General features: G+C 35.2%; 1 protein-coding gene across 3 annotated transcripts; it reads left to right on the forward strand.

Annotated features, from left to right (window-relative positions):
* Positions 1-324: 324 nt before the first annotated feature.
* On the forward strand, positions 325-15,566 carry IL10RB (interleukin 10 receptor subunit beta). Of its 3 annotated transcripts, none has more exons than XM_032219640.1 (7): positions 325-797; positions 2,970-3,093; positions 8,657-8,817; positions 12,093-12,259; positions 13,058-13,220; positions 13,739-13,869; positions 15,362-15,566. In XM_032219640.1, the coding sequence occupies exons 1-7, from the start codon at positions 734-736 to the stop codon at positions 15,548-15,550; spliced, it is 999 nt and encodes a 332-aa protein (XP_032075531.1). In that variant the 5' UTR covers positions 325-733; the 3' UTR covers positions 15,551-15,566. The 3 variants fall into 3 exon arrangements, with proteins under 3 accessions (XP_032075531.1, XP_032075530.1, XP_032075532.1); XM_032219639.1 differs by having other exon boundaries at positions 326-797; positions 8,654-8,817; XM_032219641.1 differs by having other exon boundaries at positions 328-788; positions 8,654-8,817.
* Positions 15,567-17,585: the final 2,019 nt, after the last annotated feature.

Raw genomic sequence — 17,585 nt, forward strand, 5'->3', positions numbered from 1 at the left:
GGAAATGGGCATGAATAAATGGGGACAGCAGAATAGGGACAGTAGGCACGCTGGTGTGCACACCCTCTTACAGACTTCTTAGGAATGGGGTGAGGTCCACCGCAAACAGTTTAAGGTTAAAAGTTATGAGGATTTGAGGATGTCAGGTAGTGCATTTCAGGCATTGACCACTCTGTTGTTGAAGTCATATTTTCTGCAGTCGATTTTGGAGCGGTTTACCTTGAGTTTGTATCTATTGTTTGCTCCTGTATTATTGCCGTTGAAGTTGAAGTAGTCATCGACAAGTAGGACATTGTAGCAGACAACTTTGTGTGCTTAGGTCAGGTGACATCAGGTGGCGGCGAAGGTGGAGGGAAGGCAGAGCGCACTTGGGGCGGAGCCGCTTTGGTTTTCTCCTTCCGTAACTACCGAAAGTGGGATTTCCCTGATTTGTTAGCGCGGGGGCCCCGCTGTCTCAGTTGTTCAGGGACCAAGGTTCACCTGGAGCTCGAGAGGAGGGAACAAGGCAGGGTGGTGGAAAGAATGCAGTAAACTCCGGGTAATGGTGGAAACAACGTGCAACAAAGCGAAGGCAGAAAGCGAAAGCGTCCCAGAGTGACGAAGCGTTGCCAAGAAGTGGGCGCTCCTGAGGAATTCACCGCGGGGACCCGAGGGATGCACGTCGTGTAGAGGACTCCTTATTCCGATGGGGGCGAGCCAAAGCCTGGACGGCGATCGGCGATGGTAGCCGAGAATGGTCACGACGAGAAGCTGGTGGTGTCTAATTTGCAGCTGCGTCTTCTGGTCAAGTAAGGAGGGTAAAGGAGGAGCGAACCTAGATTGGAAAACGCGCGTTTTTTCGCAGCCCTTAGAAGTAGGCGGAGGGCCTCTGGAAAAGTTCGGCGGTCTGTCTCTGGCCGAAAGCGGCGGCAGCGTTTGCCCCTCCTCATGTATTAAACGCTGCGCTCGATTGTTACCCTCGATCGCGAATGGAAGGGAGCGGGGTAGGTCCTTAGGTGGCTTGGCAGAACTTGGTAGTTGAAAGTACTGCTGGTTAAACATATCGTTGTCCCCCTAATACAGTGTTTCTCAACCTTGGTGACTTTAAGTCCTGTGGACTTCAACTCCCAGAATTCCCCAGCCATAAATACCTTTATACAATGCTATTATGAATGTGAGGAGACAGTTAATCATTGATTGGAGTAATGACTAATTTCTTTCAGAAACTGTCTTGTGGTATTGAGTGAAAGGCTGCCTTTAAGTATATAATCATTTGGTGAACACCTTTTAGAGACCTTTTCAGCTAGGTGGTGTAAAATTATGCTTTGGTCCATTGCTGAGTGTTCAGATTTGACGCAGCCTGTGCAGGGGCCAAAGTATTATCTGATAACATCCAATCCAATGGTTTGGAGTGTGAGAATCTAACATATAGTGACTCATTTGTTCACCAGATTACTCACCAAGACATTCAAACTGATGGAGCCAGAGTTTCCAATCTTCTTCCCCTTAAGTGGAAGTCCCCTCTCCATTTCCCAACCAATCTAGCTTCTGGAAATATCCCTAAATATCCCTTTAATACCTTATGTCCTCTCCCCAGGAGACTTTTTCTTTTAATGGGTAAAAAATTATTTTTACCCATTAAAATGACAACAGGCAGCCTTTCCTACGAAAGAAGAAAGTAAAATCCCTCTGCCTCTTTCTACAATGTGGTCAAGGCAGTTTCAGTGTCAAAAGTGGGTGAAACCCCAACTAAGAAAAATTTAGAGTATTTGTTCAAATAATTTCATCATCATTAATTCAAGCATGTTTCCTAGAGAAGGAAAATTAGTTTCTACATTTAGTTCAAATATTCTGATCCAATGATTGGGAGTCAGACAAGGGAAATGTTCTCTTCTATCACCATATTTACTGGATAAAACTCCTCTTTCATACAAAGAAGAATTTATAACATGTTTAGTTAAACGTAAAAAGCCATGAGGTAAAAAAGGGCAGAAAAACAGGTGCTTTACCCCCTACTTTGTCCTCATTGTCAGGATTTAAGGACTGAAAGTATGCCAAAGATGCCCAGAATGTATTTTGCTTATCTTTGCAGAATGAACAGCAGAAACAGGCATAGCAATATGATTGATTTCATCACTGAAATATCTAGCTAACATCTCAGCACCTCATCAAAGCTTTCATATGATTTAGTTTGGTTGGATCTCAAAATGCTTGGAATTATATAGAAGAGTTTTGCTATATAACAGTGGAATGATCCTCAAAAAATTATTTTTCCCATGCACAATAGTACAACTAATAATGAAATCTTATCAGTAGTTGATCAGATTTAAAACATGTTTTTTCCCCTCCATCTTTCCCAATTCATTTTTTAATTTCAGTTGGGATATACCGTATACCAAAAAACAAAATAGACTCTGGATAGTAGGATAGGAACATTTAGAAACAAATTGTATAAAGATCCATGTTCTGCTAGTATTTCCTTTGGTGAAAACAGGTGCTGCTCTGTTTTTTCTTGGGCACAATATATTCATTTCTTTCCCAGAGAAGAGCATTCCTATCTGCTGCAGCAACAAAGATAAAAGGGTTTCAAAAGGTTTTTTTTGCCAGTGGCTTTACAATCTAACCTATCTGGATTTCTATTTCCATATTCATTTGGTAGCATTTGAGTAATGGCAAAACCAGTTTCCAGTCATGCGGTTCAGGAGGTTGCTAAACTTATGAGAATTTTGTGGTGCTCAGCCTCTGAACTGAAAGACCTCAGGAATCCTATTTTCAGGAATCTTCAAAATGGCAATATGATTCAGAGTTTCGACACCATGTTTATTCTTTACGAACAAGCTGAGACTTGTAGTTGAAAATTTGGGGAAATTACATCAATATAAATAATTATCTATATATGTTGAAACATAATATATGTGAATTGTTTGTCCTGTCAGTGAACGAATATCAAAACCATGCATTGAACAGTATTTCTTCTTTGCATATTACAGTACATGCAATTATCCAGGAGCCTCAAAACATACGATTAAATTCAGTTATGCTTAATAGTGTTCTCCTGTGGGATCCATCAAATTTTTCTGAAGGAAATGTAACTTATACAATTCAATATAAAAGGTAAATGTGGTAAGAATGGATAATTTTCATAATATATATGAAAAATGTAATTTGTTTCTTTTATGCTATTCACATGTCCTTATACAGCTGAAAATATATTCTAGTTTATTCTCTCAATTTATCCATTTATATGGGAGGAAAATTACTTTGGATAACAACTTATAATATGAAATTTAAATTATATTGTGCATATATTCCAAAAGTTATGTAACCTTTTAAAAAAGAATCCGGTGATGGTTTACCACAAATATTAATTTTAGGATAATCTGTATTCCAGAATTGGATGAATTTTACATGTATATGCAACCTTAAAACACAACATATCATCAGGTATATTATCAAATATATCAGGTATTTTATGGAGATATAATTATGATGTCTTCACATGCAACCTTTTCCGATTGCTTCTTTTGCATCTTTTTCTTAACATATCTGCTAAGGATGAAACAACAAAGTATAAAATGCCTTGTAATTGAAATTGATAGGAACTGTGTAAGGAATTACTCCATTGCCTCAACTTTTTGACATTAAAATTAATTTAATATTTCTACCCAATCTATCTTAATATATTATAAGAAGCTGGTAATGGTAAAGCATCAAGTAAAGTGTGGAAAAAGAATCAGTCTGGTGTAGTGGTTAACACACCAGGCTAGAAACCAGACTGGGCTCTAGTCCTGCCTTAGAAACAGAGCCAGCTGAGTGGCCTTGGGCCAGTCACATTCTCTGAGCCCTAGGAAGCAGTCAATGGCAAACCACTTTTGAAATTAACATTCATCCTTGACCCTATCTCATCTTATTTTACCAGACACATTGCATTCACATTATTTTTATGTTCCTTCTAACAATCTAATTACCATTCGCATGCAACAAAGTGCAGGAAAAATACATTATTATTTACAGACATTTTATTTATTTTTACAAACATAAGTTCTTTACATCTCACTGTGTCTTGTAAATCTCAAAATGTTTTTGTCCATTTCTTTTCCTTAATAAGCATTTTGCCAAGGCATAAAAATTTACAGTATCTACTTGCTGCAGTTCGTTGCACATTATCATATACATTTATTTGTTCATGCCATTTTTCAGCCAACATAATTATCTTTTTATACGTTAATTTACAGATCCATAATACATATTGGATTATATCATACTGTGTTGTTTAGTTGCTAAATCTTGACAACCCTCTGGACCACAGCATGCCAGGCCCCCTTGTTCTCCTGGAGTTTGCCCAAATCCATGTCCCTTTGCTTTGATGACACTATCTAACCATCTTGTCCTCTACTGTCCCCTTCTCCTTTTACCCTTAATCTTTCCCAACATCAGGGTTTTTTCCCAATGAATCCTTTCTTCTTATTTGGTGGCCAAAATAGTTGAGCTTCAGCTTCAAAATTTGTCCTTTCAAAGAACAGTCAGGGTTGATTTCCTATAGGATTGGCTGATCTTATGCTATATACCGAGTATAAATCAATGAGTTATCAGCCAACACTCCACTATTGTATAATTCATGCATTTGTGTCCCTAATAAGACATCTCTAACAACACTATGGATTTTTTGCATATTTGCCAATGAATGCATTTAAACCAGGGCTCTCCAGCTTTGCTGGCTGAGGACTTCTGGGAGTTGAAGTCCATAAGTCTTAAAGTTGCCACGGTTGGAGTTGGAGACCCCTGCATTAAACAGCCTAGTGCAAATTACATATTCTTGCTTTACTCCCTGCTCATCACTCACCAAATGTACCAATTATTTTCTCATGATCTCCCATCATATGCTGCTCTTATATTTATACAAAAGATTCCATAATTGAAGCTTAATGCTTTTATCCTATGCTTTCTCTAAATCAGCACACATTTTCTTATTAACTTTCCTCAATACTTAATTCTTGGGTTTTGTTTTAAATGGTCTGCATACCTGTTGCCTGGCATAAAGCTAAGCTGTGCTCCCCAAATTTGGCTTTCCCCTTATATCCTTTCAATGCAATTTTTCTCAAACAATTTCCAGGAATTCTTAATCAACTAACTCCTTTTCAATTTTTACACTGACACGTTATTTTCCCTTTTTATAAGATAATAATAATGACATTCTTCCAATTGCCAAGCAGAGATGCATCTTCAGACTCATTTTAAGCAGCACAGCCACGCGACAAAGATTTTTCCCCAGTTATACTATCTGCACATGAAGCTTTTACCATTTTTAAAACATTCTCATAGCAATTGACTTCTTTTCTATCATTTGTTCTTTTCTTTTACTGTTCAATGCAACACTATTAAACTCACATAGATCTGTAACATATGTTTCTAGCACTGTTTCACTTTGATTTCACTCAAATAATTTCACTTTTATTTTTAACTATATTCATTCTGCTGGAGGCTTGTTGCAAAACTTCACTTTCATTATCATTTTAGCAGTCATTCTCATTTCTAACACTAGTTCACAGATAATTTCTAGTCACAATTATAGGTGATCCTTGACTTACAACAGTTCATTTTGTGACTGTTCAAACTTACAACGGCACTGAAAAAAGTGATGGTTCATATTTCTGACTGTTGCTGTGTCCTAGATCATGTGATTCCCTTTTGCAACTTTCTGACCAGCAAAGTCAGTGGGGAAGCCACATTCCCTTAAAAATTGTATTACTAACTTATCAACTACAGTGATTCACTTAACAACTATGGCAAGAAAGGTCATAAAATGGGGCAAAATTCAATTAACAAATGCCTCCCTTAGCAACAGAAATATTGAGCCCCATTATGGTCATAAGTCGAGGACTACCTGCATTCAAGTTTCACTCTTTCACTTCTTTCCTTCGTTTTCAAGTCCATTTTCCCACAGATCCACTTCTGATACTATCAAAAATAGTCTGTCCCACATTCAAAACCTCTCACCATGCAATTATTTATCAGCTGTACTCTATAATACCAAGTCACCTTCATTTAGATTTATTGTAGCATTTGCCTTATTAAAAAAAAGAGAGGGAGAGAGAGTAGGTTAGGTTAATGATAAGGACAGAATAATCAGGTTTGCAGATTTGGCCAGTATGCCACAAAGCCTCGCTTTATTCAAAGCGTGTCCATAATATTCTATGCAAGCTAGGCTCTCTAATATAGAGACTACTTTGCAATGCAATATACACTTTGTTCACAATTACTTAGGTAAGTTGTATTTTGGAGGATTAATTGTATTATTGAACAATTACGGTTCTCTTGGTCATTCCCTAATGTTAATAAACCTCAAACCTGAATATTTAAGAAAATAAAAATGTAGGTTTTGCTCTCTTAGGAGAATAGCTATGTGTGCACAATTATTGGGCAACTATTAGTGTGCAGAATTATTATGCAACTAAATGAAAAATGAAAATTTGCCCATCTCACTCATTTATTTGCATCTGTTAAAGTGGGAATAATAAACAAACAACTGAAAATGTATAAACAAACATTTCTAACATTTCAAAACAAAAAAAATCAGTGATCAATATAGCTGCCCTTCTTTTCAATAACAGCCACAATCCTTCCATTCATGTAGTCTGTCAGTTTCTTGATCTGCGTGTGATCAACTTTTTGTGCAGCAGCAACCACAACCCTCCCCAATCATGGTTGAGAGAGATGTACTGTTTTCCTTTACCATAAATCTCCTGTTTAAGAAGGGCCCACAAGTTCTCAATAGGATTTAGGTCAGGTGAAGAAGGGGGGCCATGTCATTATTATTTCATCTTTATTGACTAAGCACACAGTGGAGTACTTTGATGCACGCAGTGGAGCATTGTCTTGCATAAAAATCATGGTCTTCTTAAAAGATGCAGATTTTTTCCTGTACCACTGCTTAAAGAAAATGTCTTCTAAAATTTGGCAGTAGGTTTGGGAGTTGATTTTGATCCCATCTTCAACCAGAAAAGGTCCAAAGAGCTCATCTCTAATACCAGCCCATATCATACCATTTTGCTGGAGTCTGAGTCAAAGTGGAGATCTGTACCCGTTACTAATCCAGCCACAGGCCCATCCATCTGGTCCATCAAGAGTCTCTCTCATCTCATTAGTCCATGAAAACTTTGAAAAATCCACCTTCAGACATTTCTTGGCCCTGTCTTGCTGTTTCAGCTTATGTGTCTTATTTAGTAGTGGTCAGGTTTCAGCCTTCTTTACTTTGGCCATGTCACTAAGCATGAACACCTTGTACTTGTGGGCATTCCAGGTAGGTTGCAGTTCTGGAATATGCCAGCACTAATAATAGATTCCTGATAACTTCACATTTGATTCTTCTCAAATCTTTGGCAGTTAATGTGCAACTTTTTTTCTCAACACATTTATTGTGGACCTGTTGACTATTTGCAACAAAACATTTGATGGTTCTGTGATCATGCCCCAATATCTTAGCAATTTCAAGAGTGCTGTATTTCTCAGAAAACTTTTTACAATTTTGATTTCTCAAAGTCAGTTAAATCTCCTTTTTGGCCCATTTTGTCTGAGGAGCTGAAAAGAAGCTGCCTAATAATTATGCACACCTTGATATAGAGCCGTGATGGTGAACCTATGGCACGCACGCTAGAAGTGGCATGCAGAGCCATCTCTAGGGACACACAAGCCATTGCCCATTGCTCTTCTGGGTTCTCGCATGCTGGCCGGCTGGTCTTCATATGTGTGGAAGCCCTGGAAACCGGAAGAGCAGCTGCCTGGTACGCATGTATGCACTAGGAAGATGATCTTCTGGTTTCTGGTGCGTGCATGTGCATCGGCCAGCTGGTCTTCACATGCACTTCTGGTTTCCAGCAGGTGCGTGCATACACGCTCCCGTTTCAGCACTCATTGCTGAAAAGGTTTGCCAACACTGGTATAGGGTGTTGATCTTCTTAAGCCACACCTTCCCTCATTACACAAATACACATCACCTAATATACTTATATCCACTAATCATTCAAGTTTATACAGCTTTGAGGTGGAAAATATGAATAAAAATGATGATATAGTCAAAATACTCACTTGCAAATAATTGTGCATACAGTGTACATCCCATCATAGAAGAGGTACATTCAGAATAGAAAGATTTTGAGGAACTTTACAGTTAAGAATAACTTCATTGAAATCACTTCATCGTTTATAGATATTAACAATCTTTTTCTAGAATATTATCTTCATTTGTACAAATTTATCTGAAGGTAGAAATCCTTAATGTTGTGAATTCTGTAAATTACATTTTAACTTTTAAACATGTTTTTTATTGGGATGTGTGTGTGGTTCACTTTTAACTTTGTCCTTTTCTTTTTTATTCATTTTCATCTTTATTTGATAATGTTGTTTGCTTCAATTAAAAATAATATAAAGGAAATAATATACTACATCACAAATGAGCTGTCAAATTAAATGGCTAACGTTCAGCCCTTATTTTTATCTAAAATTCATCCTGAATAAAAAGAACTGGACTTCTTAATAGACAGGCATAAAAATATTTATTCTAATCAGTATAATATGTTTCTGTTCATATAAGAGAAATCTGAAATGAATATTATTGTTCAGCATATGAAAGAAAACTGTTTATTCTCATAATTAATTTTCTTTCCTTTTTTAAAAGTAGTATGAAGTCAAACTTCACTGACTTGTGCCGAAGAATATACTTTACAGAGTGCAATATTTCAAATATACCTAAATACGGTCTTTCTAATTTAAGAATTAGAGCTGAATTTGAGAATAAACAATCACATTGGATATATCTTAACTTCACACCGTTCATGGACAGTAAGTCATTCTTCTAATTCCCTATTATAATGTATATGGCTTTGAAGTATTATAGAACCGAACTATTTTTACCACTGTCATGATGAGAGGATACTATTTTTTAAAAAAATGTCAGGTTTGAATCTTGACGAACTTTATTGTTCTAGTAAAGTATGGTGATAACTTGCCACTGATATTTTTAATAGAACATTATCAACATTAATAAAATTCATCCACCCTCTTAATGGACTAATGAATAGCTTTAACAAAGTTCAAGAATGAAAGGTTTAAAACCTCTGCATCCATCCTCCCCAGAAAAAGTTAAAATTAGGAAATAATAATATTAATATTTCACAGAAGCTGTTTCCTTTCTTGCAATTTACTTCTGCATATTTGTCCTGAGAAATTTGAATATTTTTCTTTAGTAATAAAACATAGGTCTTTCTTATTTCTTAGTAAGAATGAAAATGAAACTAATCTCTTATATCACTTTATGTTCTCGATTAAAATCATTTTTCTTGCTTCATGGGGCAGAGTTTCCTATAGAAACAAATTGTATAAAAATGACTTAGCAGCTTCTTTCTGGAGCAACTGGATCAAGTTAACTGCTTTTGGAGAGAATTAGCAAGGCTAGCATTAAGAAAAAAATTCAGAGTTCTCTCATAAAGTTACCTACCAGATCTCAGGTCAGCTGCAAAAATGCTTTAAAAGCTAGCTGTTCTTACCCTTTCTATCTATTTTCAACAGAGCACAGATGTGAGGATTTCAATAATGGCCAGGTATCTGCAGGGCAGGCTTGAAAAACTAAAGATGATGTTGTGACATTGTGTTCAATGTTGCAATCTTTAATTATGTTGTTATGTTAACTTTTTAAAATTACATACTGCAAGATACACCTGGTAATAGGTATGCTGAATTATTGCAATATTCAGATCTTACATTACTGCCTGCTCCAAGCATTGTACTCGGGAAATTTAAAGACTTTAACAAGTTGTGGGAACCATAACAATATTTACCACAATCCTGGAAGTCATGTTTTTTTTTATTTTACTATTGACTACTCAACCTGCTATTATCATTTCATCAAGTTTACCATTAAAACAAAGGCAGGTTTTAAAGATGACTTCAAATATAAATGGGAAAACAGTTCCTTCTTGATTTTATTTTTAGTGACAGTTCTGTGTTAATATCAAAGACTTCTCAAAAGTAACTAAATATACTTGCAAATATATAATTGATTTCAAGAAATCAAGACTTCATTCGAGTTGTGGTACAGTTTTGGGTATCTAAGTGAGTTATAATGCAAAAGTGAATACCTAAAGAAAATCTGAACAACAGTGACTGGTACAAACTTATCTAAAAATTTGTTAGATGTTTCTTGCTTGCAGGTGACTTTTACCTTTTCTCACAATCACTTATCTTAATTACTGGCTTTGGAATGCAATTCTCCTTTCTTCACTTCTGGAACTGCAAAAAGGCATAACTAAGGTGGAGGGGGGGAGAATGTTTGTTCTTTTTTTTAATCCAAACTTTTGCTCATCCATAACCTGGGCACCAACCTGAATTACCAAGATTGACTTTTCAAGTATTGCTTTAGTTCCTTTTTGTTGTTGTTGCTTTTTCTCAGATGTCCACGGGTGCTTTTTCAAGAGGCAACTGGACTATCTGGTTTTTCTTTGAAGACTTTTCGCTTCTCATCGAAGAAGCTTCTTCAGCTCTGGCTGGACGGTGAAGAATGGAAGGATTTATACTCCTGGCAGATAGCTGATCATCTGCATTCTTTTAGAGAGTCATTAAAGCCATCTGGAGGTCTGGTCTGGATCACATGAGTAGTGCAAATGGATGTGGAGCCTTTTTGGAACTGCTGAAAGGACTGCATTGTAGACTGGAGATACATGGTGTCGTATCCCTCCCTCTCTGAAAGAGAGCTGTTCAGTTTTGACCCCTCTTTCATACTAGCCATCCTCTCTGTCCAAAATGTGGACTTCGCTATCTTCCAACGAAACTGATCATTTCTCTAACTTCCAATTCATGTTCTCAAATATTTTATCTCCCAAAGCTTACCTGCCAGCTTGTTAGTGCTCTCAGGGAGTTTAGGGTAGCTTCCCTCCCCCCATTTCACTATGTGCCTGTGACCTCCCCAGGGGCATGGGAGGAACTACATGTACAATGCTGCAAGAATTTTGTTCTCAAACATGGCAGTTCACCCCGCTAGGGGAAACAGAGCATGCAATATGGTTATTAGCAGTAATATTGTCTCTGTAAACATCTTTAGACTGAATTCTATAATTCTGAATCTGCTGTTTCTGTTAACCTAATTCTTATAGCAAATGTCTCTTGTCTGGGGTTCATCCGTTTAAAAGTTCAATGGCAGGATTTCAAAGCTTTTTGGAAGATATTAAAACCCGTGAAAACAAACCTAATAGATTTTTTAAAAGTTTAACTGACTTGAACTGGGATCAAATTCACTGCTGGTATTTTTATCACTTTTAAAATTTAAATCTTTTTCTAATAATAAAAAATTGGAAAAAGCAGTGAAAATAAGACTATCCAGCTCTCCATAATCTTAGTGAATGAGACAAAGTGGTCACATGATTTTTTTTTAAAAAGAAACTTCTGTAGAAGCCTATTTCCTTAGCAAATCCTACTTTAGCCATTTGATTTTTAAGTTCATGCATACATGTTGCAAAGGAAATTTCTTATTTGCTTCTATTCCTTGACAATATTTTGTGGTCATATATTATTTTGAGGTAATAGGCACAAATTCTTTCAATGCATTTTTCTCACTGTGTTTTGAGAAGCCATGAGAGATGATGGATTTGGTTTGATAGCTATTTACTGATTATTTTTCTAAAGTTAGTATTAATAATTGCATTTGAGGTCTGCTATGATCACAGGGAGCTAAGTCTTATAATCATGTGTTCACTTTTTAAATACCCTTTCCTTCACATATATAGCAAAAGCCAGTAACAAACAGGAGAGCCACAAAACCTTCTCCTGAATAATGGTTCAGACCAGTAAAACTCAACATTCAGGGCTGTTGCTTAGCATCTTTAGGAAAAAGAAACAGAGATCAAAAAGAGCAGGTAGGCATAGGGTGTAAAATGTAAGGAACAGCACAAGAATATTAATTTGTTGAGTAATTGTTGCTAGGTAGGTATCTAAAATATACAACTACATTTTAAATTTTTAAATGAATAAATAGGAAAGAAAATGGTTATATATCATTTATATTTAAGTGGATTGTAGAAAGAGTAAAAATAAGTATCTTCTTTTGTTTCCTTCAACTCATTTAGCAATCATTATACCTCCAATTGTACAAATTATACCCACAAAACCTGGAGTCTTGGATGTTTATCTCCAAAGCCCTCCTGTTATACTTAGTGGTATCAGATATTCCTTGAAGGATTTTTATGGTTCGATTGGTTACAAGATGAAAATTTGGATGAATACTAGTGAACAGGTAATATTTGTTGACATGTGAAAGTGAGCTTCTTTGATGCTTAAATATACCTTTCAATGTACAATAAATAGAGGAAAACACTGATTTTTTTAATAAACAGCAAAAGAGTGATTAAAATTTTGATTGTAGAAATTTACAAATAGACTAAAAGTCCAGATAAATTCGAAATAAAAAATTGGAATTAATTATAAAAAAATCCTTCCTGTAGGAAAATGCTTTTCTTTTATTTTGTTTTAAATAAGGTAAGACTTGGAAAATGGGACATTTAAAGGCAATAGAAGGAACTAAAGATGCAACTAAAGTTAAAGGACATTCAAACGCAATGTATAGATTGAAACATAAAACTGGGCAAAACATTGGATATTTTTGAACAATGGACTTAGATATTAATTTTAATAGTGTCTCCCGCTATACAGTGTGTTTAAAAAAATCAAGCTCTACCTGACAAGACAAGAAAGTGAATTTTAAAGTAACGGGCTACAAGAACGACATGGTAGTGTTGTAGCATGTTTTTTCAATGTTACATCATTGTGACTACAGGGCTACTATATTAACATGAGTTGACATATTTTGGAACAAGATTTCTAACCTGGCACCCTTCAGATGTGTAGAGTCCAAGATGCAGAATTCCCTAACCAACATGGCCATTGTTGAGAAAGTAGAATTTGATTTAGACATATATCTGGGTTAGGAAAGGCTGTTGTGAACTCTACCAGTAGAAATGGTTGGAGATTGTCAATTGAAAATAAAACTTCTATGACTTGATTATATTGTGATTTTCGGTTTCTTTCCAATTAGGTTAACAACGTGACTACACCACATCCTTTCCATGTAATATCTGGCCTAAATCCTGGAATAACATATTGTCTTAAGGCTCAAGTATTTATTGAAGAATACAATAAAACTGGAGAGTGGAGTGAAGCCACTTGTACCCAAACAATTAATAGTAATTATATAATAGGTAAGAGCCCCAACCCCACCAGTCTTCAAGAAGGCTCTAAAGATCTGATTCTTCCGGTTGACACTGGGCCAGAATGATATATAAGCTGAATGCAATATAAGCTCTGCATTTTGTCCCTGGTGCAGTATATTTTATTACTTTATTGTCTTTTTCAGTTATTTCATTTAAATCTTGTTAGTGCCCCTAGTTATTAATTGAGTGGTCTACCATATAAACTAATCAAATAAATAAGATATAGCCCATTGCAAGTATCCTTTTGAAACCTTTAGCTGTCTCGAGTGTTCTATGGATTGAATTTTGAAACCTAAATTGCAACAATAAATAAATATTTAAATATTGGGTTTTGCAATAGGGCAAAGCTAGCATACAATCTGCTGTTGTTTCTTCTCTGCAGCTAACATTAAGTATAATGCTGTCACAGTTATAATTATGAAACTAAATATATTAGATTTTAAGATATATGCATCATGTGTTCCACAATAAATAAATAAAACAATTTTGTTTTTTCTTCCTTGCAGGGACAGATTCAGTAATAGAGTTGGTTATTTTCCTAACAGTATTGGCATTCATTTTTTTCTGCTGTATAATTTATTTTAGGATCAAACGTTGCTTTTACCCTTCATATTCTTTGCCACAACATTTCATTCAGGTTTGTATATTCCTCACTCTGTGTGTCTGTGTCTCTGTGTGTATGCCTGTGTAAAAATAATTGTTATAATTTACCAAACAGAATGTGATGCGTACTGAAGCAGAATGGCCTATGAATGTTGTTCTGAAGTATCATAGTTAACAAACCTTGAGTATACAACTCTGCTTTCATGGTCCAAGATGTAGACAACAGTGTTTCTCAAACTTGGCAACATTAACTTGTGTGAACTTCATTTTCCAGAATTCCCAGCCAGACATGCTTTTTAAGAATTTAGCTATGTTGACTGAGATATCCTGAGAGCTGAAATTACACATCTTAAAATTTGTGTGCTGCTCTAGAGAGCTATAGAATGCACCCAAGAACACTGTAATATTACTGGAACAGATGTAGTTGAATCTTTTGGGTTAGAGGGGAACCTTCTAGAACAGCTAAAACTGTGGGTGTTAATTGCATTTTTTAAAATAAAAATTCTTATTATTGTGTTGTCAGCCAAGGTTTCTCACAAATCTTCATTTGAGATTGCTTATGATATTTGAAGGGTTCTACCATATAAGGTTCTGCAGGAGTTTTTGCGATCTGAAAAAATAGCTGATTTTTGCCAGTCAATGAAGAGTGTGCTTGCTTTTCTTTCTACTGAGAAGTAAAGCTCAAAACAGAGATGCACAAATAGACTTCCTGATTTCAACTTCTTGCATAATATTATCCATTAGTGCAGTCTTTCTCAACTGAATGATCCCTAGAGATTCCTTGAGAGATTGTGTTGGGAAAAAATGAACATTATTTTTTAATTTCATAAATTGTCAGTGCTAGCATTTTCAGTTATGGGAATTTTTACATACCCTGTTTCAGCTTCAGATCTACCACTTCACTGTCATTGTAAATGTAAAATGTGGATTATATAGGTTAGAAGTGAATTGTGTTGCAAAATCTTCATATTTTTTACAACGCAGGGTTCCTTGTGATCTCAGAATTATCTCAAGGGATCCTCCAGAGCAGTGTTTCTCAACCTAGGCAACTTGAAGATGTCCGGACTTCAACTCCCAGAATTCCCCAGCCAGCATTCACTGGCTGGGGAATTCTGGGAGTTGAAGTCCGGACATCTTCAAGTTGCCAAGGTTGAGAAACACTGCTCCAGAGTAAAAAACAGGAAGATGCATTTGAGGCTCAGTGAGAAAGTAGAACTCAGAACGATTGCACTGAGTCCTTTTTCTGTGGATGAGCAACTATCATGCATTTGCCTTGCTTGGCAAGATTCATGATAATGCAATTTGATATTTTTTGCAAGTATGCTGACATATAGCAAAAGAGGGTGGTTGTTCAATGAATGTCTGGTGAGTAATTTTTAATTTTAAGTTGTTTTTTAAAATATGAAATTATTGGAATCTAACTGGCTGAGTCCTCTGGGATGGGATTGGGGGGTGGCATTCTGATTTAAAATGTTTGTCAAAAGAAGATGGCTATTTCTAATCTGTTTCTTTGTCTTCATCCACAGTTTTTAAGCCATCCTTATGATAGTTCACAATTTCTTGACTCCCAGTCACAGGGAGAGGATCATAACTATGATACGGTTATTGTTCTTTCGGAGAAGTCAAAACAGTGTAATAGTGAATCAGAAAATAAAACAAGCAACATAAAACAGGAGCTGCAAGGATCTCAAGAAGACATCATTAGACCTAAATAAATTTCCAGTTGTACAACTTTGCTTCATGTTTGAAACTTGGGAATAATATACTTTACTTTAAAGAACATTGAAATTTACAAAATGACACAACACTTTGCACATTATCAAGTATTAAAAGTGGAATTTTTTGCTTGATAAAAGTTTTATATGATTTTCTATTTTGGAAATTTATTTATACTAAAGCCTTAATTTTAGAATAAGATGCAATGAATAAACAAGTTCAAGTAATGAACATAGTATAATTTAAAATATTCTGAATATACTTTATTCAGTAATATTTGCTCTATTATTTTGAAGAGCATTTAACAAAAATAAAATATTCTTCTAGATTTTTGTTTGTGTTTTATTTACTTTATTTTTCATTTCAGAGAGAGAGAGAGAGATATCATGATGAATCAGGAAAATACTTCATCAAATTAATTAATTGATCAATTAAGAAAAATTCCATTAAGCGCTACTAGAAAAAAATGAAAAATATTAATCTTTAATTCCTTCAAATATTGTCCCTCAAATTAATTTCTTATCTTTTTCATCTTGATCATAATATCATAGCTTATCACTTTCTCTAAAAATACAATAAAACTCTCTTTTTCCCATATCTTCCCCATAAACAAATCTTTAAAGCCTCACCAGTCAATCCTAGTCAAGATAAACCTGTTAAAAGCTTTCAGAAAAGAGAGGATCATATACAATTTAATTGTGATCAAATAAGCCCACTTTGTAAGCCTCCATTTTAATTTTAAAAGTCTTGCTTATTCATTTTAAGTAATATCTCAAAAACTTATTTCTTCTATTTTTTGCTTTTTTCAAGAATTCCTTCATCGGTATAAGTCACCTCCTTTCTAAATCCAAAGTAAAAAAAAAATGGCCACATTACTGAGTTTAAAATCCATGTATCCATGTCATTCTTCCGGCTTATTATTTGTACAGACATTTTAACTAATGTAATGATAGCCAGTTTCATTTGTTGATATGATATAACATCTTTGTTAGTATCATTTTTAGATTCTGTAGTTTTAAATCCATATCCCAAAGGCCTGATTTTCAAGTTATATCTTCTATCTCTTCTTTTGTTCACTTTTATTAATTGGAAGTCTAAAGAGTAAGTGCTGGGTATCTTGTCAAATATCTTTGAATTCTTGCAGAGTTAAAATATTTTTATCCATTCTCTTATTAGTGAGGATTGTTTAATTATAAAGTTTAATTCTTTCTCATTGCCTGTAACAACTATCCTTCAAGGTGTCCTCTCATCATTTTTTTCTGTCATCCAGAATATTTCCCAAGAAGTGATTTCTTAGACTTAAACTCAGAACTTGTACTTTAATAGGATTTTAAACAAACAAAAAATATGCTTATAACTGTTTTGGGTCCAAAGAATCTGGCTCCTTAGCCCATTTAAAATCTTTCCAAAATCAACATTCTAATCACTCTTTGGCAATTTGTTTCCAAATTTTAAAATGTTATTAAGCTTTAAACTTACATAAATCTTCTTTCATTGTGGATTATAAGAAAACCATCTGGTGTAAGGAAATGTCCTTCTGAAAGTTCTTAATATTCAAAAAGTGATTTATAAGCCATTTCCAATAAAAGTGGTTAAGAGGAAAGATGGGCAGTCTCCTTCTGAAAGGCTCTGACAAAGGCTTGGACAAAGCTGTTTCTGCCAGCTCCCAGAGCTAAAACCTGCTGTAGATTATTACTTTAAGGCCTTTTCCCAGAGTGCATCTGTAAAGAGCCCTAGGCAATACAAAGTCCTTTTCTGGAAAAGAATTCAGAAAGTTGATTTCTTTACCATTGTACTTTCCATTACATTGTCAGCTCCAAAGACACAAAGCTATGTTAGTTTGCCATTCATCCCTGGAAGAGTGTCTACTGCTGAATATTGGGAGGCAAGGAGGCCTCTTCCTTCTAACTGGTATACACAAGAAATTGTACTCTGAAGGAGCAGTATTGGCATTTACTGTTGTGAATTCAGTTATGGAATGGTCCATATTTATAAATGCCATAAATATGAATGGTCCATGTTTATAAATGAGTT

Source organism: Thamnophis elegans, chromosome 6, assembly GCF_009769535.1.
Source record: "Thamnophis elegans isolate rThaEle1 chromosome 6, rThaEle1.pri, whole genome shotgun sequence".
In the NCBI taxonomy this organism is placed as follows: Eukaryota; Metazoa; Chordata; class Lepidosauria; order Squamata; family Colubridae; genus Thamnophis; species Thamnophis elegans.